At 46.4% G+C, this 27,995-nt stretch overlaps 1 protein-coding gene across 2 annotated transcripts; it reads right to left on the bottom strand.

The window, feature by feature from the left end:
• Positions 1-594: 594 nt before the first annotated feature.
• Positions 595-27,898, bottom strand: LOC135463555 (myosin regulatory light chain-like). 2 transcript variants are annotated; one of them, XM_064740851.1, is made up of 4 exons: positions 27,802-27,898; positions 4,633-4,791; positions 2,090-2,330; positions 595-1,533 (listed from the first exon to the last, which is right to left on the bottom strand). In XM_064740851.1, the coding sequence occupies exons 1-4, from the start codon at positions 27,895-27,897 to the stop codon at positions 1,352-1,354; spliced, it is 678 nt and encodes a 225-aa protein (XP_064596921.1). In that variant the 5' UTR covers position 27,898; the 3' UTR covers positions 595-1,351. The 2 variants fall into 2 exon arrangements, with proteins under 2 accessions (XP_064596921.1, XP_064596922.1); XM_064740852.1 differs by having other exon boundaries at positions 27,685-27,870.
• Positions 27,899-27,995: the final 97 nt, after the last annotated feature.

Consider the following 27,995-nt stretch of genomic DNA (forward strand, 5'->3'; position numbering starts at 1 on the left):
TAGCGGACAGTCTGTTAGAAATAATTGTCCAGACAAAGCTCGTGCGATCGTTTAGGTGGTTTTTGTATGAAGCCCTTTGATTTATTTATTTATTTATTTCTTTGTCTGATTGATTTTTTACATCGTAATCAAGAACATTTCACTTATACGACAGTGGCCAGCAATATGGTGGGAGGAAACCTACGACCATCCGCGGACAAACCTTCGTCCCTATAGGAACGGAGATGCGGGTGGTCGTTAAAATGTTACTTGTCAGAGATGACACATCGATGGCTATGAATGACGCATAATAGACGTAGCCTGTCGCTATAACCCTGTGTTCAGATTGCTAAATACGATCTTCAAGCTGTAAAGAAAAGAAGCACAAAAACTATTTCTTCACACAGTGACCCACTGACGGACAAATGGATGAACGTACTGATGAACTAACAGACAGGGCATAAACGTATTTTCCCACTCACCACACAACTTCCGTTTCCGGGAGGGGCTAACAACTAATCGGTATTCTGGCAGAATTAATCAACAAACTACCTGCATATTAAGTGATGACTCACAGTATCAAGCATCCGGCTGAAGAAAACACACATTTTCATGCAAATACATATTTATTTCAACAATATAGTGCAACAATTATTAGTAACACGAGTACATACATTTGTCACTTGGTCCCTGTGAAAGTGTAAATATAGCAAACAGTTGCTTTTCAAACTACATGCAGACACGCTAAACAGGGGCAGATAACTCTCAATGACGTGGGTCAATCCGGACATAATAGAAGGAGATTTATGTGAGATCGTAGAGCGTTGCTTTATAACACTGCATCTCTTCCAGGCGTGGTAAAGAATTTTCCAACGTCTCCTCATTTTGATATGTGTTTCCTAATACCTGTGGGCAGACTTTCGTCTGAAATTTTGGCCTTTTAAAGGAATCTTTGAAACGTTATACCCATCAGTGAGATATATTGCACAACTAAGTCCGGTTTTACCATTTTAGCTAATAAAGTTTAAGCACGTTTCAAGTGCCAAATTTTCTCGCGGTAAGATCGAAATAAAATGTATATAGCTTAATCTCTGCAAAACCCTCACAATGCATCGCGAATCTCGTAAGTAAAATTATTACACAACAAACTAAAAACTGCCGGTTGCAGTTCCGTTTCACAGCGACAACTGTCAGCTTGCAGCCTACTTAAGCATCGAACTCTGTCGACAGCAATCTAATTTCACTGTGGAAAGTTGTTATTTACCGCCTACTTTCCCCATTAACGACTCAACAGCTACAGTCCAATCTCCACACAAGAAACGAACGAACTTTACTTCTACACCTGTCAATCATGCATCACTAGGACAGCCCCTCACTTTTGTGCCTCCTCCTCTTTATCTTTATTCCCGTGTTTTATCATACGGGTAAACTCCATGTAGTCGAAGCGACCATCTTTGATCGGTGCCACGTGGAAGAGCTCGTCGATCATATCCTCAGACCATCTATCACCCATTGTCATCATCTTGTCCTTTAGAAATTCCTCATCTATCGCTCCTGAGAAAAGAACAAAACATCAATGCATCAAAGGGGTCAAAATATTGCTCTTTTGTGACAAACCAGCATAGGGGTAATGGTCTGGACGATCCGCGGGCATGTACTTGACAGCATATATGTGCGTTACCCAGAGGTCGCTGGTTTAAAAGCTTAGGGTTACTTGTACATCCAGCCCCCACCCAACCCCGACAGAATAATAACCACTATTGAACTGTTAGAAGTGTCATGTAACATTACCTGTATAAAAATATTTTTGATGGTTTTACAAGATCGATTGTAATTCATCAAGTTAAAGTATATCACCTTATCTGATAAGCTGACATTCATTAGTCGCTAGATTCCATGGAGGTAATTTAGCTAGCTCAGTTAATTCGGCTGAGACATTATGTTAAGGAGTTAATTTGTCAACCTTATTTTGGGCAGGGCGGTTCTCTCCACCCACAAAACTGGTCCATTAAAAAGTGAAAAGCCATTGTGTGTGGCGAAAAAACACTCAAAAACAATCAAAAAAATAAATGAATATCTTCCATGCATTCATGACGTTGCATTTGCTTACCTACGTTGAAGTCATCAAAGCATGAGAATGCATTCCTGATGACGTCCTCGGGATCAGTACCAGTCAGTTTCTCCTCGAACAATGTAATGAACATGGTGAAATTGAGGGGTCCGGGGGCCTCATTGACCATCTGATCCAGCTCCTGGGCCCCGGGATCCTTCCCCAGGGAGCGGAGCGTCTCCTGAAGGTCATCTCGGTCAATAAACCCATCTTGGTTCTGATCGATCATAGCGAACACCTCCTGAAAGAAAAAAGAATGCACTTCAACACGGATGTAAGTAAGAGGCTGAAAACCCTGCCCACTGACATAATAATACAGAAGCGGCATCAGCATGTAAATGTAAAGGTTTCACCAATTTTTGACCTTCTTTCCGGGAACTTTGTCAGGTGACTAACCAATTTAAGTTAATTAATATATGAATGCTATATACAGCGGAATGCTTAGATGTGTGGAGGTTTATAAGCTGTCCATTATGGCACCCTAGCCTATTACATGTAGTTAGCGGGCTCTTCAGCACAATGACTCAGTATCTTCTTACCACTGCCGTATTGTATAAGTAAAAGACCAATCAAGTATATAAATAAATATTATAGCTCTGGAAGCAGTCAGCTATGGTTATTGTCACCATGGAGTTCAACATAGTGTGAACATACAAATCACATAAAAACAATGCAATGGGACCAGATATTAAGTTTAGCCCACTAGAAGAATCCTGGTTTATGCAGGAATACAACACAATAAAGACGTACAGCATAGTGAGAAAAACCAAAGCAGCGACGACAGTGTGATAGACGTACAGCATAGAGAGATAAACAACGGAGCAGCGACGACAGTGTGATAGACGTACAGCATAGAGAGAAAAACCAGAGCAGCAACGACAGTGTGATAGACGTACAGCATAGAGAGAAAACCCAAAAAAGCGACGACAGTGTGATAGGCGTACAGCATAGAGAGAAAAACCAGAGCAGCAACGACAGTGTGATAGACGTACAGCATAGAGAGAAAAACCAAAGAAGCGACGACAGTGTGATAGGCGTACAGCATAGAGAATAAAACCAGAGCAGCGACGACAGTGTGATAGGCGTACAGCATAGAGAGTAAAACCAGAACAGTGACAACAGTGTGATAGACGTACAGCATAGAGAGAAAAACCAGAGCAGCGACGACAGTGTGATAGACATACAGCATAGAGAAAAAAACCAAAGAAGCGACGACAGTGTGATAGGCGTACAGCATAGAAAGAAAAACCAAAGAAGCGACGACTCAAATGATGACTCAAAATCAACTGATGGTCACACGTAACCAGTGAAATACATTCTCTTGTCTGTTTACCTCAGTAAGGGTGAGTGAGTGCATGGGGTTTAACGTCGTACTCAACAATTTTGAGCCATATGACGACGAAGGAATCATTAGGGTGCATGTACGTGTAATGTGCCTCCTTGTTGCAGGACGGATTTCCACCGCTCTTTTATTTAGTGCTGCTTCACTGAGACAACTTACCGAAGGCAAGTCAGCCGCCCCGCCCGAGCCATTATACTGATACGGGTCAACCAGTCGTTGCACTATCCCCTTCATGCTGAACGCCAAGCGAGGAAGTTACAACTTCCTCTTTTAAAGTCTTAGGTGTGACTCGATCAATGATTGATCCTGGATCTACCGGTCCCGAAGCGGACGCTCTACCAACTGTGCTATCCGGGCCGGTACCTCAGTAAGGGTTTTACTCTAACAATTCATGTAAATGCATAAATAGTAGCAAATTACACGCTCACTGGCACCGTGGCCTAAGCAGAATTGGATAAAAAAAAATGCAGTGATGTTACTTCCCTTTATTAGACGTCAATGATCTAGAATTAATCAGAATGCTGTGTTATCATCACATTTAACATACAATAATAATAAAACAATGTAAAAGGACCGGGCCTCGGGGATGCTTAGTCAATCACCAGAGCCCTGGTTTATGCAGGAATACAACACCATAAAAGACTTACGACACTTAAGAAGATTAGTACAGTAATGTCTTAAATTTGGATCATTCTGAAATGCACCGCACGGATATTGTTCTCCAAAAATCTCGGTTGTTGTGCAGCACAGCCATAGTTTGGATCATTTCGACCTGTTCTTCGCGGTTTAGAAATTAACCTTTCAGTTCTGAGAAGTCATCTGGATTTAGTGCGTACACCTAAAAAACTAATCCATTAATTCTAACAGGAAGCGAGTTGCCTGAGTGATGCCAGAATGCATTCCGGTCCCAGTTGTTCAGAAGTCACATTTATTTTGCGTAATATAAGACTGGTGTGAAGATTTAAGCCTGCCCTAAATTTAATAAACCTTCGAACAACTGATCCCTGCTATTGTGGCAGATTATTCTCATAAATATAACACACATATTCTATTAATTTAATTCAAGGATTCCACTAGATTTACAGAATACTATGTTGAATATGACAAAATGTTGTGTTCTAATAACAGAATACATTCTAGCATTCATTCAGGCAACAGGCTTGCTGTTAAAATTAACACATTTTTTTTAGTGTTCTCGTACTTTGAAATCCTGTATCTGGGCCTGATCAAACATGGCGAACACATTAGACGTAGTTCTCTGGGCTCGCTTCTTCTTCCCTCGCGTCTCTGACTGCTTGGCAACAGCCGCCCTGATGTCGACGGGAGGGATGTCACGGGATTCAGCAAAAATGGAAATATTCTGTAAAAGATGAAAGATATGCTCTATAAAAAAAATATTCAACTGATTTTTTTTATTGATTGAGTAGTATTGGGAAGGAGGGCCCTCCCCCCTCCTATCGAAATTTACAATTAGAGAGTTGATGTTATTAGTATAATGATGATATCGGCGCGTACAATGAGGCACCATCAGAAGCGCGAGCACTACGGGAGGAGTTTGAGACGCTCCTAGGTGTGCGTCCCATGTACCCACGGCCCCGCATTGCCTTGGAAGAACTGCAGGGGATCCTCGACAGGTATAAAACGGCTGTGGCTGAGTTGAAGTGGCTGCAAGACAGCAAGAACTCCTGAAGTAACGAGGAGTTGAAGCAAGACGTCAAGAACCCCCTCAGTAACGAGGAGTTGAAGCAAGACGTCAAGAACCTCCTCAGTAACGAGAAGTTGGATGAATTGCTAGGCGGAATACAGGGTGAAAAGAAACTAAAATTCACTAACACCGACCGGGCTATAAGGAATCTCCTCCGGGCCTGGCAGATGGGCGTACCCGAAGGCTTTTGGACGGACCCAGTAGCCTTCTTAGAAGAAATTCGAGCCATTATTCGCCAGAAGCTAGAAGAAGAGATCCTGGCACTCAACGGGGTTAAGTTCAAACTAGGCCTCAGGGTTCAGTTGCGAAAGGACAACGCCGATGGCAGTGAAGAGTATACCAGCCCAGTACTCCACAGCAAACAGGAGGCCCTCTTAGAGGCTGGTGACATTGACGGGGCTCTAGATAAGGCCTTCCCCACCATCCATGAGGTGCTGGAAAAATGGACACAGCGAGGGTCAGGGTGGGTTGTCAATGGCGTGCAAGGTATCAGCCACTGAGAGGCGGGTCCTAAATCCCCCTACCTGCAGCTGTGGGTAACAAGCAGTCATCAATGTGAAGAACAAAGACGACGACTGCCTCCGATGGGCACTCCGGTCTGCCTTATTTCCAGCCGCCCGAGACCCTCAGAGACCAACAAAGTATCCCACCAATCATGGTCTTGACTTTAGTGGGATCGACGCCCCCACGCCCGTCTCTCAGATCCGTAAAGTGGAGGAAAAGAACGACCTCGCCATCAACGTGTTCGGGTGGGACAAGGGTGTGATCGTGCATCGTCTCAGCAAGCAGCCCAGTGGCACGCCCCGAATCAATCTGCTGCTGATTGGGAAGGCAGGCAAATTCCATTATACATGGATAAAAGATTTCGATCGTCTCCTGTTCCAAGAAAGTAAGAAACGAAATCGCAAACACTTCTGCGAGCGCTGCCTACACGGCTACACAAGGGAGGACCTGCTCGAGGCGCATAAACCGGAATGCCGAGGGATTGGCCATACCGCGGTGAGGGTGGAAATGCCCCAGGAGGGGGAAAACAAGTCCTCCTTCCAGAACCACCACAAACAGCTACCGACTACGTTCATCATATATGCCGACTTCGAGGCTCTGACCAAAAAGGTTGAAGGCCCGCCGCCCAGACCCAAGGAGAGCAGCACTCAAAAGACTCAGCACCAGGAGCCCTGCAGTTACTGCTATGTTGTGGTGCGTTGCGACGGCTGCACAAAACGCCCCGTGGAATACAGAGGCCCTAACGCGACGGAACACTTCCTCAGAGCTCTCCAACAGGAGGAGCAGGAAATCAAAAATGTTCTAGCCAACCCTATAACCATGAATATGACTCCCGAGGACTGGCAGGCTCACAACAACGCCGCAACCTGCCACGTGTGTGAGAAGCCTCTAGGCGCCGATTCTGTGCGCGATCACTGCCATATCACCGGCAAGTACAGAGGCGCGGCCCATAACGCATGCAACCTAAAGTGGCGGCTGGGTCCCAAGACAGCCATACCGGTAGTCCCACAACCTACGGGGCTACGACGGGCACCTCCTGATGCCAGCCATAAGTAAGGTGGAGGGCCGCATCTCCTGCATCCCCAACAACACGGAAAAGTACATCTCCTTCTCGCTGGGGCAGCTCCGCTTCATCGACAGCGTTCAATTCTTACCGACTTCCCTTGACAATCTGGTAGAGGCCAACAAACCTGAGGCTTTCCACATCAAAGCCCGGTATGAGCTCGTCGAAGAAAAACGAAAGCTACTCATGCGCAAGGGTGTCTACCCCTATGAGTATATGGACTCCTGGGAGCGCTTCGGCGAGTCCAGCCTCCCACCCAAAGAGGCTTTCTACAGTAAGCTCAAAGTCGTAGGCATTAGCGATGAGGACTACAACCACGCTCAACAGGTATGGAAGGTATTTGACTGCACCAATCAGGGAGACTACACAGACCTTTACTGCCGCACAGACGTGCTCCTGTTGGCCGATGTGTTTGAGGCCTTCCAGAAGACTTGTTTACGGCAGTATGGATTAGACCCTGCTCACTACTTTACGAGCCCAGGTCTCTCGTGGGATGCGCTGTTCAAGAAGACCGGGGTAGAGCTGGAGCTGCTGACCGACTACGACCAATACGTCTTCATTGAGAAGGGGTTGCGAGGAGGTATCTCCGTGGTAAGTAAGCGATACGCCAAAGCCAATAATCCGCAGGTGGAGGGATACAACCCAGAAAGACGAAACAGCTACATCCAATACCTAGACGCCAATAATCTATATGGCTGGGCTATGAGTCAGTTCCTTCCAAAGGGCTGCTTCCAGTGGGTAGATGACGCGCGGCGTCTCGGCGAAACGATTGCTACCCACCCCCACGACAGTCCTTCCGGTTTCATCCTCGAGGTCGACCTAGAGTATCCGGCCGGTCTACATAACGCACATAACGGCTACCCATTAGCCATGGAAAGTCTGGTGGTCCAGAAGGAGTGGATGTCAGACTATCACCACGGCCTTCTCGGCAAGAAAGCGCCTACCGAGGTCGAAAAGCTGGTCCCCAACCTCCGCAACAAGGAACGGTACGTCCTGCACTACCGGAACCTACAGCTGTATCTATCTCTGGGAATGCGCCTGACAAAGGTTCACCGGGCCCTGAGATTTGCCCAGAGCCCTTGGATAGAACCCTATATCAGGATGAACACCGAGCTCCGAAAAACGGCCGCGAGTAAATTCGAGAAGGACCTGTACAAGCTAATGAACAACTCGATCTTCGGAAAAACCATGGAGAACCTTCGGAAGCGTGTGGACGTCAAGCTGGTACGCTCTGGAGAAGACGACAAGATCCGACGCTTGATAGCCAGCCCGAGCTTCGCACGGGCAAACATATTTGATGATGACCTCGCAGCGATTCAGATGCACCAGACCCGTCTAGTCCTAAACCGACCTATCTACGTGGGCATGAGCATTCTAGATCTCTCCAAGCACCTGATGTACGACTTCTTCTACAACCACATGAAGGCCCAGTACAGGGAGCGCTGCCAGCTCCTCTACACTGACATGGATAGTCTGCTACTCGAGATTCAGACTGAGGATGTTTATAGGGATATGGCTGAGAATGCAACCCTGTACGACACCTCAGATTACCAACAAGACCACCCCCTGCACAGCGTAACAAATATGAAGGTCTTGTGGAAAATGAAGGACGAGTGCGCGGGGCGGCCGATCGCCGAATACAATGGTCTGCGCCCCAAGATGTACTCCATTCTGGAGGCAGGTGGAGCCAACATTAAGAAGGCCAAGGGCGTGAAAAAGTTAGTTGTGGAAAAGCGCATCCGCCATAAGCAGTACAAAGAGGCCCTCTTCGAGAAAAAGATCTTCCGACACGGTATGAACGTGCTGCAATCAGAGCGCCACCATATCTATGGGCAGCACCTGAATAAGGTCTCACTGTCCCCCTTCGATAGTAAGCGCTGGATCGCCGAAGATGGTGTCCACACCTTGGCTTATGGCCATAGAGATGCGCCTCCTTGACGCAGGATGGGATATCCAGGAACTAATAGCACCGTAGAACCCCATCCAGGGGAAGCTGAGTATCGGGAGGCACTATAAGCAACTCCTTACGAACGAATCCCCGTCGTGGGCCATCCGACGTATCGTCTAGATAGTACAGCACGGGTTCATTAGGCTTTGTGACAGAGTGCCCAAGCCGATATATCTCTAGAGACCACACAGGATCAGTCGCGCGACGGCGGCCGCCGTGCAGCTCTCCAGGCTGATAGAGATAACGAACGCCAACAACCTCGGGGATCTTCCGCTCATTAAGTCCAACGGGACGACCTGGAACCGCCGAGGAAGGCTTATGGGGCACCCCTTTTGCCTTGATGGCGTCTTTCGGATTTTTACCGATCAGTCTCGTTGTCTCGTTATTCAGAGCAGCCACAACAGAGGGCAGCCGAGCCACCCATTCAGTAGATCGGTGTTCGGGAGGGAGGCGCATCTCCTGGGCGTACTGATGTCCAAAGAGCCGCTCAGCCAGAGTACGGTTGAAACGCTCCACTATGCTTTGGTCCCGGTGGATATCCACGCGGACTCGGCGGACTGTGACATCGTGTTTGGCCAGCAGTTGGCTCACCCCACCCATAAACTCGCGCCCAGGGTCAACTTGGAGAAGCTTCGGCCATCGAAGGGGTCCCCTCTTGTAAATGCGAGAGAGAGCATCAGCGACTTCTTTGGAATCTTTAGTAGCCAGAGGTTCCGCCTCCTTGTAGCGAGAAGCAACATCAACAACTGTCAGCGCGTACTTATACAGCTTCCGGCCTCGCCGATCATGTGGTAGAAATAGAAGATCAGCTTGGTCGATATCATTCGGCGTGGAAACATCGAACATAGGCCTCGGTATTTTTCGTGGACAAGGCAGGTATATCTGCCAGATAGCCTGCTTTTTCAGCCAGGCCCGGACCACATCTTCTGAGACTTTAGCCGCAGTGGCAAGTTTCTGGATGGCCGCGTGGCCCTTCCAGTACCCACGAGGTCTGTAGTAGATATTTGCCAGGCGAGCAGACACCTTACTAGCCATGTCATCAAGGTATTCTAGCAACCGTCTAAAAGATTTGCGACGAAAAAGATGTTAATCGTCGCGTATGCGCAGAACCACCTCACTACTAGGATGGTGCCCGGCGAGCAGCTCGATAGCGGCACAGTAAGTTCGGATTACTTGGTGAGTTTTGCGATTCCGTAACTCACACCCCCAACCACATACATTCCCAGGATGACGAAGGTCATCTCGCGGTGTTTTTGATCTTCACTAGACACATAGAAATCGGAGAGCTGTGGCTCTGAGCCCAGCAGCGCGTCGCGTGTAAGAGTTTTGCCCGTGACCCTAGAATACTCGCGGATTGCAGCGTCGACATCCCGGAACGTTTGGACAGCGTGGCCCTGGCGGCGGAGTTCATCGTTGATCCAGTCCAAGCGCTCAGTGCGCTTTCGGGCCCATTTTTCCTGGGCGGCTTGGAGCTGCTCTACAGCGCGGTCATGGTCTCTGCTCTTCGTCGACACCGGACCTCCTCAGCATCGAAAACATATAGCTGCTCCCGCTTAAGGCCAAAGCGTTTACGAGGGCGCCGCCCACCATCATTGCGATGGAGGCCATTACCACTTGATTATATTGGGAGGAAGGAGCCCTTGTTTAATTAGCAGGTCCTTCGAAAACATGGCCAGGCCTACATCTGCAGTGACCATGCCGACGTCACGGGGTGTTAAGTCCAGCTTCGGGAGGGCTCCTTTCAGGAACATCTGGCCGAGACGAGCGTACCCAGTAGCCAGGAGAGAGACCACAGCGGCGTGGTAGACCGCGTTGACAAGCACTTTTCGGTCACTGGGTGGAGTAGACATGCTGCTCTATATAGAAAGGGTCGCGACGTGTATTCAAATGCCGATTCTTTTCTTGCGGCGTTGCACGCGGTGTAATATCTGCACCTCGTGCTGTATAGCGGCTGCGCCACACGCGTAGCAACACTAGTACTGCAAGGCTGCCAACACCTAATAACACCAGGGGCGCCCTCCATTCAGGTTCCTTCGCGGCCTCCACCTTCTTCGTAAAATCCGGTTCCTTCGGCTGTTTCTTGGTGGAATCAGCTGCGCCAAGCAAAGCAGCCTTTGCCTAGCGAAGCTCATCCTTGAGCTTTTCAGCCTTGGCCTTTCTCGCTGCAGCACCCGCTCGACCCGCAGCGACTTTTTGGGGATTCTTCGCAGGGGCGTCATTCGTAGAATCCGCTTTCACCCTCTTCGGGACTTCCAGATTCGTTGTACTCATGTTCCTCTGGATCATACGGCTTTCTAGGACAGCAGTGGTGTTTAAATGAGCAGTGCTCAGTAGTGGTCATAGTAGTAGTATAGCCAGCAGCTAGCACTGCTAAACGCCTGTTCAACAAATGGGTCGGTGGCAAGCTGTGCCATGAGCATTGGTCGATTCTCGGGTGGGATTGGTAGGCCGCCCTTACATATGATGTCAAGAACATACCTCCGAGACCGTTAACCATCCGCGCACCGAGCTTAGCCTCGTACCGGAAGTGCAACCTTTCAACGTCTTCGTCGCTCATGCCGTCGATCTCAGCGGCTGTTACGGCTTTTCCCTGCCCATCCACCGCAAGTGCCGCCAGCCTATCCATGAGCTGCCGTGCATCATCTTGTTGGCTGGGGTCGGGCTGATGGCTTCGGCCGGGCTCTTGGCTGGGGTCGGGCTGTTGGCTTCGGCCGGGCTGTTGGCTGGGGCCGGGCTCCTCCTGTCTATCAGCTCGTCGGTGTCCATGCTTAATACGTAGGGGCGCCTACGTCTAATATATAATCTTAGATGTGTCGGGCGTATCAGTCATTAGCAGGAGCTTAGAATGCGGATTGTTCTTGAGCTTCTGTCGAACCTCTGCCTTTTCGCTCTCGGCCTCGATGATGTGGTTCTCCTCCAGGCATTCGTTGAACGAGTGCTGATCTTTGCAGTGGAATAAAGCCACCCATCTCTGCTCGCGAAAGTCTTTGAGGACGGCGTTGTATTTCTGAGTGAGGACCCAGACGCTTTGCTTTGCATGACGGCCCAAGAAAGCCATGAATGACAGCATTTTTTGTTTCTTCTTCATCGCCTTCAACGCGCTACAATCATCGATGATGTATAGGGTGGGCTCCCCCTCGAACAATCTGTAGAAAGCTCTCAGACAGTCGTTTAGCCGCTCGCCGGGATCAAAACAATAGACCTCAGGGTCAGACAGTATCCATCGCCGCCGGTACGTCTCGTTATGCTTAAGAATGGGGCACAGGATCACAATGTGATGAAAGAAACCGCGGAAAGGGCCCTCAAGCAGCTCCAGCACGAAGACTGCTTTGCCGCAGTTCGTCTGCCCACAGATAATCGCGCAGAGGGCGTCATCAAAAAAGCGCTCTAACGAATCTACCATTCTGGATGTGCAGCTTTGCGTCCATGATCACATAGAGATATACGTTCAACACGCCGGGAGCTTCTCTCTCTTTTGTCACCTGTATCGTAATCCCCTCGCTGGCGTTCAGAACGCGCCTCCCACTGCCATGCAGTTCGTCATCGTCGCTTGACCAAAGGTCAAGCCAAAAGGCGTGCTTGTGCGTCAAGAACTCTTCCAGCGAGACGTCTGCCAGGCCTAAGTCTTTAATGACCCTGGCCACCTCAGGGTCCCGCTTCCGTAGGGGTGAGCTGGCGAAGAACCTCTGGGCCTCGCCCCATTGCTGGTACGCCCGCATGCCCTGGCTGTACAACTGATTTGGGACCCCTTCTATTCTGACTTCTACTTTGGTGATCTTCGGGAGGCCATGGCTTTTTCTCCAGCATCGCCGTCATCTGCTTCCTCCGCTCCGACTCGAAGTTTAAGCATGTTTTCGCTGCCGATGCCTTGGTAGGCCGCATTCCGCCGTTCGTTTTTGGTCAGCCATAAGTCGCGTAGCAATGAAACACATCAGAGTCGTCGATGGACATTACCTCATTCCCGTTGATTCTGATCGTGGTTTTCTTGACTACTGCGCGTCCGAGATTCCCGACCACTGTGGCATTCGAGTCTTCTGAATTGATCGTGATCGAGAAGGCCAAGCGCACGGTACCGGGCACAATGACGTCATTTGGGCCGAGGTTTGGGGAGCGTACCAAGAGTTGTTGATTCTGGTCGATCGTACTCGGGTTGTTGGTGACGACCAAGGACTGCCGTACCCCTTGTACCCCCCGAGGCTTACGGAGTGTTCTGCGTCCGTATGCATCCATTGTGTGTATTGAAGGTATACCTTGCAATGTTCAATACGAGGATTATGGCAGACTTTGACCTAGATGATCCGTTCGTCGCCCAAGAGGATAATGCCCAAGAGGACAACACCAAAGACGACGTCGTCGAACAGACCTCTCTCTCGGACAACGCCAAAGACGACGTCGTCGAACAAACCTCTCTCTTTACAGGTGATGTTGTTCCCAAAACACCAATATTGGGTACGATCTACGAAGCCCAAAAACCAAGATTGGTCAAGAACGCCGTGATGTCTTATTACCAACTCATGGCGAAGGATGCTTGGTATCCAGACTTTCCCCCACTCCCTTTTAACGAAGAAAATAAGTTTATGCTTGTCAATGGGCGTCTGCGACTCGTGAAATACCCAGAACTGGAACTCACCAACGAACAAACTGGCGAACCGCTAGCCCTCACAACAATCGCCAAGAATGGAGGAGGGAGAAGGATTGTGTTACGGTATTGAAAACGGCAACAGAAAACAGACTCAGTGACTCAATATTACAATGTAAACAATGCTTTATATATAAAATGAGACGTACAGTTTTACAGACAGTTCAACAACAACAACAACAACATACACATCAGTATTACCGGTCATTACAAGTTTCCAATTCACCTTTGCATCCCAAGGAATGTATTCCAGGAAATCCAACGTAAAGACCATGGGATAAACACACAATTCACACAAGTCACAAATTGTCCTAGACAGGTACTTCGCCAGGTTAGCGAACACGAACACAGTACACAGGTTACACAGAACTGGAACAGTCAAGCCTTTGAATGACGTCACACCCGCAGAGCACAACACAGGGTAGATACAGGCATGGAGGTATAATCCACTTCAGATCAGTCACAGCTCCCGCAGAAGCTCACAAACGAGCCGTTCAGAGACGTAGAGTAATGTCACCTTGTGGCAGAACGAACGTCCTTTGCAAAACTGAAAACTTCAGTTTGGAGTCCTTGACGACCTTGTCGGTCAGGTGAGGTCAGCGTGTTAAACAAATTACACAGTCCACACTGTATAATCATAATAAAGATCCGAACACCACTAAACGTGACTTCCGCAGAAATTCGCATAAACCAGACATCAGTACTACTGTGGTACCCAAACGGTGCCGGCAAAAAAAACTGTCCTCCCAAATGAAACTGGCATCACCAGCTCATATCAAAATAATGGACTCGATACGAGAGCGTCGCACACTCTCCTGGCTCCCAGTGGATGCAGCAAAAATACCTCCCCTCTGCACAGAAAACACGGCTTATATACGTGCCAGGTGGATTCAACTATTTTTAAACACAGAGTTTAACAGCCAATGAACACCCAGTTAAAAAAACAGCATTGAACAAGGTGCTTTCGGCCAGGTCCGCGCTGTACATATATAACAGGGCCTGTTATGCTTTCACAAAGGTCCACAGACTAACAGTACATGAAGACGTTAAATAATCATACATAACACCCTCACCCTTCAGGGAAAGAAAGTTTTTGCATAAAACTTTCTTTAACATATTCATAATTATGAATAATAATAACGTTTACCACAGTCTTTAAAAACAAAGCTGCAGAAAACCAACTAGACACGTGACAAACAATCAGCAATCACATTATCTTTCCCTTTTATGTGTCTAATCTCTAGATTAAATTCTTGCAAAAGCAAACTCCACCGTAACAATCTTCGGTTTTTACCTTTTAGTTTGTGCAAGAAGGTTAAGGGATTGTGATCTGTATACACAACAATGGGGTAACTTGACGAAGTCACATATACTTCAAAATGCTGTAATGCTAGAATCAAGGACAGACATTCCTTTTCTATTGTTGAATAATTTCTCTGGCACTTGTCAAATTTGCGAGAAAAAAAACATACAGGGTGATCAACGTGATCTGTTTCATTTTCTTGTAACAAAACTGCCCCAGCAGATATATCACTAGCATCAACAGCTGCTTAGATGGTAAATTAAAATCAGGTGCTACAAGTATGGGGCCGCTGCTTAGCATGGCCTTTAATCTATCAAAAGATCTCTGACACTCAATGGACCACAAGAATTTAGCACCTTTCTTTAACAGCTGAGTTAATGGCTCACTAACAAATGAAAAGTTCCTACAGAACTTTCGATAATAACCTGCCATGCCCAAAAAACGCTTTAACTCTCTCTTACAACTTGGCACTGGAAAACAAGAGATAGCACTGATTTTAGAATTAACAGGTTTTACCTGACCCTGTCCGACAACATGCCCTAGATATGTGACAAAAGCACAACCAAACTCACACTTGGCCAAATTTACCGTAAGATTGGCTTGGGACAGTCTCGCAAATATTGCCTCCATGATATTTAAATGTTCCTCCCAAGTGTCACTGAATATAATTACATCGTCGATGTAAACACGACACCCTTTAAGGCCTGACGTAACGTTGTTCACAAGTCGTTGAAAGGTGGCAGGGCTGTTCTTCATCCCAAAGGGCATGACTTTGTACTGGTATAAACCATCTGGGGTAGCAAACACTGACACCTCACGAGCGCGCTGCGTGAGCAGTACTTGCCAAAATCCTTTCAATAGGTCAAACTTGGAGACAACGTTGGACTTTCCCACGGCATCGATACAGTCGTCGATCCTTGGAATGGGAAAGTTGTCTGCTTTAGTGACGGCATTCACTTTGCGATAGTCTGTACACATACGGTACGTCCCATCTGGTTTTGGCACAAGAATACAAGGTGAACTCCAGTTACTGTTACTGGGCTCGACCAGATCATTTTCCAGTAAATACTGAACTTCTTTTCTCAAGTATTCAGTTTTAGTTGGGTTCAGTCTGTATGGGTGCTGTTTAATCGGCTTGGAATCTCCAACTTCAACATCATGGTAGATGGATTCAGTCCTGGTTGGAACATCAGGGAACAAATGTTCATATCGACGAACCAAATCCTTCAACTGCTGGCGTTGCTGATATTCCAGATGACCCAACACAGAATCAATGTTCTCAAGAATACTTGAATTCTGGAGTTTGGCTGACCGGAACCGTAAGTCAAAATCTTGATCATCCCTAACAGCTGAATCAGGGCATAAATTAGAGGTAACAACTCCACTAGGATGTACAACATTGAGATCAGTGCTATCTCTGTCTACATATGGCTTTAACATGTTAATGTGACAAAGTTGTCTAGATTTGCGCCGATCAGGAGTGAAAATAATATAATTAAGATCACTTAGCCTCTTGTCTACTACATAAGGTTCAAAATAACGAGCCTCAAGTGGCTTACCACTAACTGGAAGTAAGGCCAGTACTTTCTGACCAACTTCAAATCTGCGTCTTACTGTCTCTTTGTCATACTTAGTTTTCATACTCTTCTGAGAAGCTGTAAGATTCTCTCTGGCTAACTCACATACTCTGTTGAGCTTAGTACGAAAACTTGACACATACTGTAATAGGTTAACATTGTCACTATCACCAGACACAAACTTTTCCTTGAACAACTGTAGTGGACCACGCACAGTATGGCCAAACACAAGCTCAAATGGACTAAATCTAAGTGACTCTTGCACAGACTCTCTTACAGCAAACATTAGCAAAGGTACACCCTCATCCCAATCTTTCCCTGTCTCAAAGCAGTAAGTTCTTATCATACTTTTCAGTGTCTGATGGAATCTCTCTAGTGCTCCTTGACTTTGTGGGTGATAAGCTGAGGATTTATACTGGCTAATATCTAGCTCATGCATAACTTGTCGGAACACACCAGACATGAAATTTGAACCCTGGTCTGACTGTACTGACTTAGGCAGACCAAACATGGTGAAGAACTTAACTAAAGCCTTAATTACAGTCTTGGCAGTAATATTCCTTAGTGGAATTGCCTCAGGGAAACGAGTTGAAGTACACATTATGGTTAACATATACTGATTTCCAGACTTTGTCTTAGGTAGCGGACCAACACAATCTATTAAGATTCTACTGAATGGTTCACCTATTGCAGGAATAGGCCTCAAGGCTGCCTTGGGGATTGTCTGGTTAGGTTTCCCCACTAACTGACATGCATGGCAAGACCTGCAAAATTCAGTAACATCTTTCCTTATTCCTGGCCAATAAAAATGACTGAGAATCTTATGATAGGTCTTATTAACACCTAAATGACCTGCTAACGGCGTTTCATGCGCTATGGTCAGTATGTCTTTACGATAAGACTTGGGCACAACTACCTGATGCTTAACTGCCCATTCATCCTCCAACGAAACATCGGGAGGCCTCCACTGCCGTATCAATGTGCCAGACTTGACATAGTAATAGCATGGGTCAGGTAAAGATTCACCATCTTTAGCTGCATCATTAAACAAGCAAGAAATACTTGGATCACTGTGTTGTTCAGCAATCAACTCAGTCCTACAAAATGGCTGATCACCACTAACAAAATTAGTATCTACTTCCTGCTGACTGTCTAATTTGGAAGAATCTTCATCCAACATGTTGTTGAGAAAAGTCTCACTCAAATCAACAGTACTACCCTGGTCTGTACTGACTTTTCTAGACATAGCTGTTGTAACAACACAGGACGGATATAAACCCGCTATCTCGCTTTCAACTGGCTCTGTGACTGAATTCAGAGAAGGCTTATCAACCATTAAGGGATCAACAGTAACTTTATCATGTGCTAAGTCATTTCCCAACAACAAATGAATACCCTCAAAAGGTAATGAAGGCTTAATGCCTACCCTGACAGGTCCAGATATCAAATCTGATGACAAATAAATATCATGAAGGGGAACACTGACAAAGTCACTAGACTCTACTCCTCTAATAAGGGCACGAACCCCAGAGTACGACTCTTCAGAAAAGGGCAGAGTATTCATCAACAACAGAGACTGAGATGCCCCAGTATCCCTTAATATCTTTATAGGGGTAGCACCAGACATGTTGCTTCTAAGCGACACTGAACTAGAATTGATAAACGGAGCGAAGCTATCCATAGAGCATTTGGGAATCTTATCCAATCCCGTATCAGCTAACTCAGATCTGCTTTTAACTGCTGATGTAACTTCCGGCAATGTTTTGTGCATTGCAACACAAAGACCTGTGGGCTTAGACTCATTCTGAGCTTCCCGTACCTTTTCAACTTGTAACATTCACTCATCACGTGACCTACCCGCTTGCAAAAATTACAAGTGACCCTATTTCGAGGACTACCATTCCAATCTGAACTACGTGAACCATGAGCTGTAGAACCATTGGAGCCTGGTGTAGAACTCTTCTGTGTAGAGCTACCTCTACCTGTTGCATGTGACTGGGTATTTCTACGTATAAATGAATTAAATGGCTTACCCGTGTATGTAACCTTATGTGTCAAGGAATAATCATCAGCTAAAATAGCCGCCTCTTCAAGTGTACTCGCCTTCTGCTCATCAACGAACACCTTTACATCATTATGAATACAACGCTTGAACTCTTCTACCAGCACAAGCTGACGCAAACTTTCAAAATCCTTGCCTATTTTCTTGGCTATACACCAGCGATCAAACAACTGCTCCTTAGCTCGACCAAACTCAACATATGTCTGATCTCTACCTTTTTCACAGTTACGAAATTTCTGGCGGTAAGCTTCAGGCACCAATTCATAACCCTTCAAAATTACCTCTTTCACATAGTCATAATTGGAAGCATTCTCTACACTTAACTGAGTGTAAATTTCCCTGGCCTTTCCAATTAGCACACTCTGTAATAACATAGTCCAGAACTCTTTAGGCCACTTCAAACTATTTGCAATTTTCTCAAAATGCAGAAAATATTTATCCACCTCTTTTTCCTGAAAGGATGGAACTAACCGAATGTATTTGGTCACATCAAATCCTGAATCCTGTCTACCGGAAGGACCCGGTTTCCCATCTCTCTCTACCTCTAACTTTTTCATTTGGAACTCCAATTCTCTTTCCCTCTCTCTTTCTTGCATTTTCAACTTTTCTAACTCTATCTCATGTTCCCTCTCTTTCTCCTTCTCTCTTTCCTCTTTCTCCAATCTCAACTTTTCTAACTCAAACTGCTTAAACTTAAGCTCGGCATCAAGCAGACGATGGATCGCATCCTACACAAGGATACCACTCTGGCCGAGCGCGTCCGCACCCTCTTCCGGGAGCATCTGGGTCTCCATTCTTACGGCAATTGGGATGGCGATCTCGACACTGGGGCTAGCGATAAAGTTGGCGCTGACTGGCGGGTCCGGCGGGGGCATCCAGCCAACACCACCTCCACCCGCCGGGCGTGGTCTTAACCCTTTGAACCCTGGCCATTATGACGACATAGACCCCCCACCCCACCCTGAGCTCCCCATTAATTAACAATAAAAAACAACAACACTGTTTACGTTTGTTTAGTGATGAAAAATATCTTATATTCTGAATAAAACACATAATGACTTTCCCACTGTTTTGACTTACTTTATCTCCAGTATTGGAGTTTTGAGTGCCAGTCATGAAAGCAATTTTTGGAAGGTAACCCCTATACACAAGAACACTTTACATCGGGCACACCGAAATACAGTTTTGCTCTTTTTGGAAGATCCTTATAAGGAGCATCTGGGTTAAAATTTTTAGCCCTGGTGTGCTTTTCAGAACAAACCACACATCTGTTATTTGTGGTAGCATGAGGGGCTCTCTGAACTTCATGTTGCCCATAGTCAATGAGGCGGTTCTCAATGTCTTGGCGGGGTTGTGGTGTTGGACACCAACGAAAGTCGCAAACTAGATTATGACATAGCTTCTCAATGAACATGTGGAATGTAAGCTGCCTGTGGCCCTGAGACATATGGGGGTGATAAAAACCTAATATTACATAGGCATTATATGCAGCCCACATAACTTCATCATCAAACGCCGAGGCCATTTATAATGCCGTCGACTTTTATGTAGTTTGGTCATTTGGTCGTTTTTGTCGGTGCCTCCCATAAACTGATTGTAAGATTGAACTGCTTTGGGGCATTTTACTGGCACCTTTTTGTGTTCTGTGCCATCATACCCGTTCACATGTACTTCAGGTTCAGAAATAAATTTTGATGACACAAAATAAATTGGCTTTTTGTCACACCAAACTATAGCTCCGACAGTTCTGTTATACACAATTTCCGAATCCCCACGGTTCATGTCTTTTTTCCTTTTGAACAAAGATTTGAGGAAGTGTTTCCGGTTTGTCATAACAGTCCCGACAAGTTGTGTCCCCATATGTTCAACTAACTACTGGCACAGAGGTACACTGGTGTAATAACGACCTACATAAACACAGTAGTTTTGATCCCTGAATGGTTCTATAAGCCTTACAACTAAATTTCCAGTAACGCCGAGGTTGGGGATGCTTTCAGAATCATCTCTTCTACCTGTGTACACTTCGGCATTGGAAATGTAACCGTTTGTGCTGTCACACACCAGAAATGTTTTGATGCCCCCACTTGATCGGTTTGTCCATTGCATACTGTTTTATTGACAACGCGTTCTTTGTTGGCACCATGCCTTCGTCAAGTGAGAGGTTGCTATCAGGTTTGTAATAACGTTGGAATCGTTCAAGAAGATATTTGAAAACCGGCCGGGACTTGTAAATTTTGTCTGATTTATCTAACTCTAGATCCTCTTCGTCAACACAGTGTAACAGTGTCCAAATTGCCAAAAATCTATCCCGCGGAAACACTTGCGAGCAACCAGGGCGTCACAGTTAGAAAATTGTCCTTCATTCGCCAATATTGTTCATAACGGTCGTTATGGATCAGCATCTCCATGGCAACACGGCAACCAAAAACTGCTTTCATTTCAGTTACACTGACGGGTAAAATTCTGAGCATAATAATGCTTTGGTCTTTTTGTCTGTTGTCTGACTGCCTCTTTGTTTGTCTCATCGACTAGAAGTTGCCACAGTACGTCGTCCCAGAATAAAGACAAAAACTCACTTGGCAAGCTGTCAGCATTTATAGAATCTGGGATGTTTTTTACTCCTGTCGGTTCATTAGGCTGAAACTGTTTGTCCACAAAACCTGATACATTAGTCCATTTCATTTGGTTGTCATTCACTGAATTTCGAACATTTCGCCTCACCTGTCCCACAGGAACACGTGCGTTACCTGTACCACGTTTATCACCATCACCTGTCCCTCCAATTCCATCACTGTCTGAATCTGAAGAATCGTTGTTCACAGCGTTGTTGTTGTAACTACAACTGTCCGTGTCATTTTCCGATTCAAAATCACTTTCATGTCCGTAATCACTCTCATTTGGGTCACTTTCGCTATCGGACAACACCATCTGTAGCGCTTGCTCAGCAGTAACACATGCGCGTCTCATATCCGCAAAAAAATTCAGCTCAAACTCGACAAAAAACGTACAATGTGTTGCCTATCTACGGTAACACATCTGTTAGAACTTCCGCCACACATCGAGGCCAGATATGTAAAACGCAAGCTGATTGGCTAAAACTCTGCCACAACTCATGTTTATTTATAGGCTTATGTCAAATGCCGGTAAACCGGCCTTTCGGGGATAGACGTTATAGAAGCATGCCGCAAAACTGGCCTCTCGGGTTCTACGGGTTAAAGAATGGGTGAAAAAGCATCTCCAGTCCCTGGCGCGCGCCCTTAGCAAGCTGGCTGGGAAGGCTGCCGCTGCGATTCTGGGTATTATTGGCAGTATCGTGTCCTGGCTACTGAACCTTCTCGGGAAAGCGGCTGGGTGGCTGGCCGATAATGTCTGGGCTCTAGTCGTCGCAGTAGGTGGCCTAATGCTCGTGGCTGTTCGCAAATATTTAACGCATAGTCCACAGCAGCAGTAAGCCGATACCAACCCCAGCGACGACGATGGCTGTCTTCTCCGCATCGTGATTCTTTTCCTTTGGAAATAGGGGTTCTGCGGCAGGAACGCGCGCGGTGGGTGGTGGGACGCTTTCTTGTGGCTCAACGATCCCGTGGGAAGGTGCGGCGGTGGGTGGTGGGACGCTTTCTTGTGGGCTCAACGATCCCGTGGGAAGGTGCGCGCCTGTGCAAAGTGGGCGGCACTTTAGCGTTCACACCCTCATTGGCGCCTAGCTTCTGGTCCTCTGTGGCCACGACGATTTTGTTGTTGTAGTTCGCCACATGGCCGATCTGCAGAAGCATGTCGCTGGGGGCCATATATAGGCCTATACCATACACAAAGTCTACAGCGCTCCCGGCATACTGTAGCACGTCCTGGTAGCGGCTGATAGCAGACGGAAGGTCGATCGGAGAGATTTGGGATTTGTCGACAATGAACGACGCCCAAGCCTCCTCGGCGTCCTGCTCGATGTATTCAACGTGGAGCACTCTAAGCTTTCTAGAGAACGACATCCTGCTCGCATCGAAGGTCCCATCCCAAATGGGGCTGTAGCCCTTTCCCGTTATGTAGTTATATGCCACTCCGAGGCCGTGATTCACCCCCCTGCGCCTCCAGTCTGTGTGCTTATCTACGCGGAATTCCCTACAAATCCTCTCATAGGCCCTCTTGTCGTGGGGGTTTTTGAATGCCGCCCACGCTCTGTCTTGCGGCAGGGGGGCCTGGATCTCTTCCAAGATCCGCCTAACTTGGTAATACACATGGAACGTGTACAGGGCCCTTATTTGTTGGTCGGGGGCGAGAAGATGGTCTTTTACAGAGACGCCACAGCCCGTGGTTGCGCACCAGACCGCGAAGTTCACTTGGTTCTGCCAGAATTGCATAGGATTGGTGTTCCAGGCCTGAACAATGTCATTGCTGGTTATCTGTGGCAGCCGGTATATAGCCAACACATCTGTGAACTGGACGGGAAAGGCCTTCTTTTCATCGATGTAGATGTCAAATCGCGTGAGCTGCTCTGCATGGGTTTAGATACTATGAAATGCCCCGGCCTTGTAAGTGGCCTCTCTATTGAACCTGTAAGCCTCGCTGTTCATCGTGGCTAAAATGTTCATCACATTGACTGACATTCTAAATGGGGTACAGCACACGCTGCCTCATGCCCTTAACAACCTCGACGGCCGCCTTAAAACCGCCCTTCGCGAGATAACATTCTACCCGAACTGGGTGAATATCCCCTCCGGAGTGGGCTTCTTGCTTGATGGCAAACATGTTGAAGTGCCGACGGGCTACTACAATGTCTGTATGCTGGACAAGGGTATATTCCGTCTGCATGTGGTTTCTCTGGAAATGAATGAAGCTACGGGCCGCCTAGTCCTTACCCTCCCTAGAAATGCCATCATAACGCTCCTAGAGCTTGCCCCCATCTTAGGGTTCTCTAACGGGAATAGGCCTAGAGAGGGGACTGTGGAAGGTGATAAGCCATCTAACTTGGTCCCGCAAAAAGAAGCCTTCGTGCATTTAGATGAACTGAGCACGTCAGAAAACGTGAGAATAACCTCAGGTTTCAGTGGCGGTTCCACACTACTTCAGGCCATCGCCGTGACTGGTGAAGGGATTAACTGCGGGAAGACGGTTTCATTTCCCAACCCACAGTACAAAGCCTTGCGCGCCGACTACATAACGCACTTGACCGTGGCGCTTTTAGACAAAGACGGCAAGTATATGAATGTAGGGTACCTCAGTGCTACCCTAGAAATACAATGAGTATGGCGGACGCAGCCGTTCCCAGGTCTGCGCGCCTGTCTTTAAGCGACTTGGCTGATGTGTCGAAGTTCGAACTTCAAGGCCAGGAAGGTAAAATCTACGCCTTCGAGTTTCAAAATGGCAAGTACATCCGCAAAAATATGGCGGGGGGGCAAGCAGAACCTGCCACGTTTGCTTCCCTTGAAGATGTCTCATCCTCTGTAGAGCAAGAGCGCAGGTCGCCGTTTGAGGTGATTGAAGAACAAAAACTCTCTTTAATTCGCTTTGAAGACCGCTTTGTTCTTGCCAGAGCTGGCGACCCCGATTGGTTTGTAGATGTGAAGGTGACCCCGATGACGGTCCAGACCACCGAGGTCCGGGTGAAAAAAGTTTTCAACTCCGGAACCTCTTTCGTGTCGTTAGTACCTATCAGTGACTGTCATATAGCTTTGGGTGGAGGAGGTTACTTCACACTATCTGCGGCGCCGCGTGTAGAGGCCGTGCGTCTTGGCGCGCAAACCATATCTATGGCCATGCTACGAATAAACCCTGGATCTATACTTATCTTCAACATCACACTTGGCGCGGCCTCTCAGCGCCGTTCCTCCTTGATTACCGGGGTGAGACTAAAGTGGCCTGCAGAGCACGATGAAAAGGCGCTCAGACTTATGATCCAATTACCGGCCCAGGGCGGCCCAGTCATCCGGAGCTCTCTCGAGGATATACGGGTCATTGCAGGGGGCGATGTCAATCTCACTGACATCTATTTAGAGTCCGGTATAAGACTTCGCAGCTTTCGTGTTAGTATTCCCGATGACGATTTAGAGTTTACCGACGTTGTTGATTCGTAGGACAGACAATATGGGACGACTGTACCCGACCATCACGGATGAAGACTCCTTGCCGACAATTACGGATGACCACCCCTTGGCCCCGACCGCGCCGACGATTATGGTTGAAAACCCCCCGCCGCCGGAGGGTGTGGCGCACGCCCATCGCCTGCAGTATATCAGCCTAATACAGAGGCAGCTTGAATCTGAGCGAGATCTCCGCCGGGCCTTGTACAAAAAGTACCGGCGCGGTGTCTTAGCCGCCGAGGCCTTTGATTCGGCCATGCTCACGGCCGGTTTGGGACTAGGGATTGCAGGTGTGGGACTACTCACAACAATAATTGCAGGCCCCTGCTGTCTTGGCCATGGAAGCTGCGGCCCTAGCTTGCGGTGTCTTAAATGCCGCCAGAAAATTCGTTAGCCGCCGACTTCACGCAAAGGCCAAAAAACATAACGATATACGGCTGTTGGCTGAGGCCAAACTTAACAGCATCCGTGCACAGGTATCTACAGCATTATCTGATGGTGTTATTTCAGGCGTAGAGTACAGGCAAGTCGTTCAAGAGCTCAAGAACTACTCTGATCTGAAGCAGGAGATACGCGCCAAGTCTCGTAAGGCATTCAACGCCGTAGAGATCGATGAAAGCACGAAAAACCAGCTTATAGATCGCGGCCGAAAACTAGCTCGGCAAGAGCTGAAAAACGCTCTTTCCGAATGATGTTCTGGGGGATGGCTCCCTAGGGAGGGTTATCTAATATGCTTATATCTTTCACGAAATGAGGCTGGGGGCCTCTATTTTGTTCTGGGGAGGCCCAAGGGGGGCGTGCGCCAGAACCCTCCTTCCCTATACTACTGATTGGTGTCAAATGCCGAACGAAGTAATTTACTTTGGGGGTGATTGAAACTCCGGAGTGCCCGGAGTTAAGGTTCATCCTTGGCCTGGTAACGGTACAAACCTGTCTAAAGGTCGCGGGCCAAACCAGGGGTCATATTTAGTATTGAGTAACCCTTAGCTATGTGTACTTTATATCTCTACAATATACGTTCTCATGGTAGTTAAGGGCATACTAAGTCATGGTAGATAAGGGCATACTAAGTCATGGTAGTAAAGGGCATACTAAGTAATGGTTGTTAAGGACATACTGTCATGGTAGCTAAGGGCATACTGTCATGGTAGTTAAGGGCATACTAAGCTAAGTACGAAACTGTGGCCCGGTCAAATATAACGTTTTAGGCAACTTTTCCGGAGAGAGCCCAAGAGCAACTTGTAATGAGGAATGGGTTCTAGCTGCGCGAGGAAAAAATTAAAAGTAAACGATGAGCTATATTTATTTATCGAAGTGATAGAAATGTACAAGTATATTCTGACAAGTACATCAAAAACGTTCTCTGTGGGATGGAGAAGTCAAAGATGCTACGTAAGCTCTTTGCATGGAGTCATCGTTCTTTGAAAGACTTTGTATGGCCTTAACCGTCAAAACACTGCAGAGCGCTCATATATGTTGATGCGGGTGACGTACTGTGAAAAATACTACATTTCTGTAAACGTTTGTAGCATAGTTCTGAAAGCTTTAGCAATGATATACACAGGCTTGTTTACAGTTTGTTTTGTCCAGAGTTCTAAGATAATCACATTCGACTTCAATCAATTTACATCTGTAACATAGTATTAAAGAGGCTTTGACAGAGATGTTTCGATTTAATCGATTTTTCGCCCAAAATTTCAGGTATAGCCTCTTTGAATATTACTACAGCATGTGATGATTTATTAGACGCGATATTTATATTAGTGATTTTTTTAAAAATCTCGATCTACATTCAAAGGATACTTGATATAATTTTTTTTTTTGATTGGTGTTTTACGCCGCACTCAAGAATATTTCACTTATACGACGGCGGCCAGCATTATGGTGGGTGGAAACCCGGCAGAGTAAAACAGAGAAGTGACAACAGTATGATAAACGTACAGCATAGAGAGTAAGCCAGAGCAGTGACGACAGTGTGATAGCTGGCAAATGGTCACAATGTAACCGGCGAAATACGGAATCTTGTTAGTTTACCTCAGTCAGGGTTTTATTCTAACTGATCATGTAAATGCATAAATAGTAGCAATTTAAAAGCCCACTAGCACCGTGGCTTAAGCAAAATTAGGAAAACAAATGCAGTGATGTTAACTGTAACTAAATAGACGTCACCGGTCTAGAAATATTCAAAATGATGTGTTGTCATCCATTTAACATACAATCACATGAAAACAATATTGAAGGGACCAGGCATCGGCATGCTTAGTCCGCCAGCAGAATCCTGTTTTATGCAAGACTACAATACAATTAAAGGGCGTACAACACAGAGAGTAAAACCAGAGAAGTGACGACAGGGTGATAGCTGACCAATGGTCACACGTAACAGGTACGGCCTGTTGTCGATTTGACTCAGTCAGGGTTTTATTCTACCTGTTCATGTAAATACGCTTGGATTTTATTTCTTAATAGGTAGTAAGTAAAGTGGCCTAACGTATGAATGTTCAAGAAGTTTATCAGTTTTTCTTCTTTTGGCGTAAACATAGCTCTAAACTCCCCAGTAATCATGGCGGAAATTAAGTAACCAGCTGCTGTGACATCAACTGTGATAGCTGTCAAAACAACTTTGTTTTGGGACAGTCCGAATAAGGAGCTAAGCCGGTCCCGCGGTGCCAGTTACGTTCAAGGGTGACGTCATTACCGAATATTTTCGACCATGGGCTATGCATAAAATACAGCGGTCAGTAGGAAACATAAAATACGCTTCAAAAATGAAAAAAATCTCAGTTTTTGTTTGGCATACCTTTCTTCATTTTCTTACCATACTCTTCGTTTATCATACCTTTTCATGTGTTCTTTAAGTGGCTCACTTGTTTTGTGTTGGGAACAATACATTTTACACTCTATGAAATACTCTAACAACCACATTCCATACATAGTATCTTGCTTTGCATAATGTAAAGGTGATAAGCTCTCAACTCTTATTTTATAAAGTGATATCGATTGCTATCGTAGTGATATTTAATATCTGGGAATATCTCAGTATATAATAGAAGTGGTGTCGTGGCACCTTGTCCCATGCTATTATCCGCCATAGAAAATAACCAATGTACAGTCACAAGCTGCGACGCATGCACATTCAAATGTACACCCAAACTTGACCAAAAAAAAAATATACACCATCCTCAACAATAACAACAACAACAACAACGTCGTCCTCAGTCAGGCAGGAGAAAGACCTCAAAGCAGTCCCTTATGATCACTGCGATTGTTCTTAACTTTTTCTGAGGCGAATGTTTACTCAAATAAAAAACCTAAGACGATGTGTGCACAATACAGTATAGAAAAAAAATAGATCCATCTTACACTTGACATTCCTATACGTACCTTTTCTCTGTGCCGTTCGTTGCAAAACTTGCAAAAGAATGAAACGGTTGATGAGCAAGACATAGAAAATACGCTGTTATGTTATGTTATTGTGTTATATAAGACAGATTACACCACCTGGAAGATGCAGAGATCTGGTATGAAAGAGGCTAATGGAGACTCCACGAAACGGACAAGTTGATGAACGTACTGATGAACTAACAGACAGGGCATAAACGTATTTTCCCACTCACCACACAACTTCCGTTTCCGGGAGGGGCTAACAACTAATCGGTATTCTGGCAGAATTAATCAACAAACTACCTGCATAT

The sequence above is a fragment of the Liolophura sinensis genome, chromosome 3, assembly GCF_032854445.1.
Source record: "Liolophura sinensis isolate JHLJ2023 chromosome 3, CUHK_Ljap_v2, whole genome shotgun sequence".
Taxonomy (NCBI): Eukaryota; Metazoa; Mollusca; class Polyplacophora; order Chitonida; family Chitonidae; genus Liolophura; species Liolophura sinensis.

Coding starts and splice junctions, on each gene's coding strand:
- LOC135463555 (XM_064740851.1), bottom strand. CDS start 27,897: ATGCCCTGTCTGTTAGTTCATCAGTACGTTCATCAACTTGTCCGTTTC. Junction 4,792..27,801: donor CAGATCTCTGCATCTTCCAG/GTGGTGTAATCT, acceptor CATCTTTTACAG/AATATTTCCATTTTTGCTGA. Junction 2,331..4,632: donor CCCAGATACAGGATTTCAAA/GTACGAGAACAC, acceptor TTTTTCTTTCAG/GAGGTGTTCGCTATGATCGA.